Source organism: Morus notabilis, unplaced genomic scaffold (genome assembly GCF_000414095.1).
Source record: "Morus notabilis unplaced genomic scaffold, ASM41409v2 Scaffold7145, whole genome shotgun sequence".
In the NCBI taxonomy this organism is placed as follows: Eukaryota; Viridiplantae; Streptophyta; class Magnoliopsida; order Rosales; family Moraceae; genus Morus; species Morus notabilis.
Genome location: NW_010357525.1, coordinates 1 through 1,269, shown reverse-complemented (window position 1 = coordinate 1,269; position 1,269 = coordinate 1). Strand labels below are relative to the sequence as shown.

Genomic DNA, 1,269 nt, shown 5'->3' with positions numbered 1-1,269 from the left:
TTTTGACAAGCTGAGTGTCCTCATTGTTCCATCATCAAAGGCTAAAACAGTCTCCCTCCATGCCTCCATGCCTCCTCTCCCTCCTCTATTTGTTAATAATTTCTTTTGAAGGATAAAAAAGTCTATTTTGCGCGTCCGGGTCCTCAATAGTTATCTGTTTAATTACTATATTGTCTATTTTTACTATTTGTTAATAATTTCTTTTGAAGGATAAAAAAGTCTTTAATTTAATTTGGTGGATTTGTTGGATCCTTCCATCAAATTGCTGGGCCCAGACGGAGAGAGTCTCCCTCCATGCCTCCTCTCTTCCCTCCAACCAAACAAAGGATTCACTCTCCCTCCTCCACTCTTCCTCCCACCAAACAGAGTGTTAATCTATTGTCCTAGTGATAAGTGTACATAAAAAACATATGCGCGTCCGGGTCCAATGAAGCAACTCTTATGTGACAGCAAACACATCAAGATTTTAAATGAGATTGCTGCTTTTGGACTAGAGGAAGCGAAAATATTAATTCAAGTAAAGATGAAAAGCATGTAGAAGCAAGGAAAGAGGATTCATCTAACCGCATGTCCCAGAATTTTAAGCCTCCATGTCCAGCAGTTACAATAATATTTGCACCCTCTGTATCACTGAAAATCACAAAAGATAACATTTAGCATAAATCAACAAATATAGAGATCATATAGTTTATGACATTACAAGAAAAGGCATCAAACGAACATAATTCTTTCATTTTCTTAATTTATATTATTCCTTACTTAGTTTATTTATTTTTTCTCTCTATAGTACACTTTACACGTGCACATGCACTCCAACAGGATATGGACGTTGTGTGGCTAAGAGACCCTTTCCAAAGGCTAATTAGCAAAAACGAAACCGAGGATTTACAAATAAGCAGCGATCTATACTTGGGGAATCCATGGGATGAGAAGCATCTTATCAACACAGGATTCTACCACGTCAGATCAAACAACAAAACCATTGCGTTGTTCCATAAATGGTACTCCCTCAAAGACAATTCCACGGGACAAAAGGAGCAAGATGTCTTATTGGGCCTAATAAGAGGCGGTGTAATTGGGCAATTGGGCCTTAAGGTGAGGTTCTTGGACACCAAATTCTTTAGTGGGTTTTGCCAAGACAGCCACGACTTCAGGGCAGTGACTACGGTGCATGCTAATTGTTGCCGAAGTGTCAATGCTAAGGTCACTGATCTGAGGGTTGTGCTCCGGGATTGGAAGAGGTTCAAGAAGATTACTTCCTATAAACGG

The 1,269-nt window shown here is 39.4% G+C and overlaps 1 protein-coding gene across 1 annotated transcript; it reads left to right on the top strand.

Moving 5' to 3' along the window:
• Positions 1-822: 822 nt before the first annotated feature.
• Positions 823-1,241, top strand: LOC112093254 (uncharacterized protein At1g28695-like; the record flags this gene model as incomplete). The annotated part of the gene is made up of 1 exon (XM_024171356.1): positions 823-1,241. A coding segment is annotated over exon 1 (419 nt), but the record flags the coding sequence as incomplete, so codon positions are not given.
• Between the last annotated feature and the right edge of the window lie 28 nt (positions 1,242-1,269).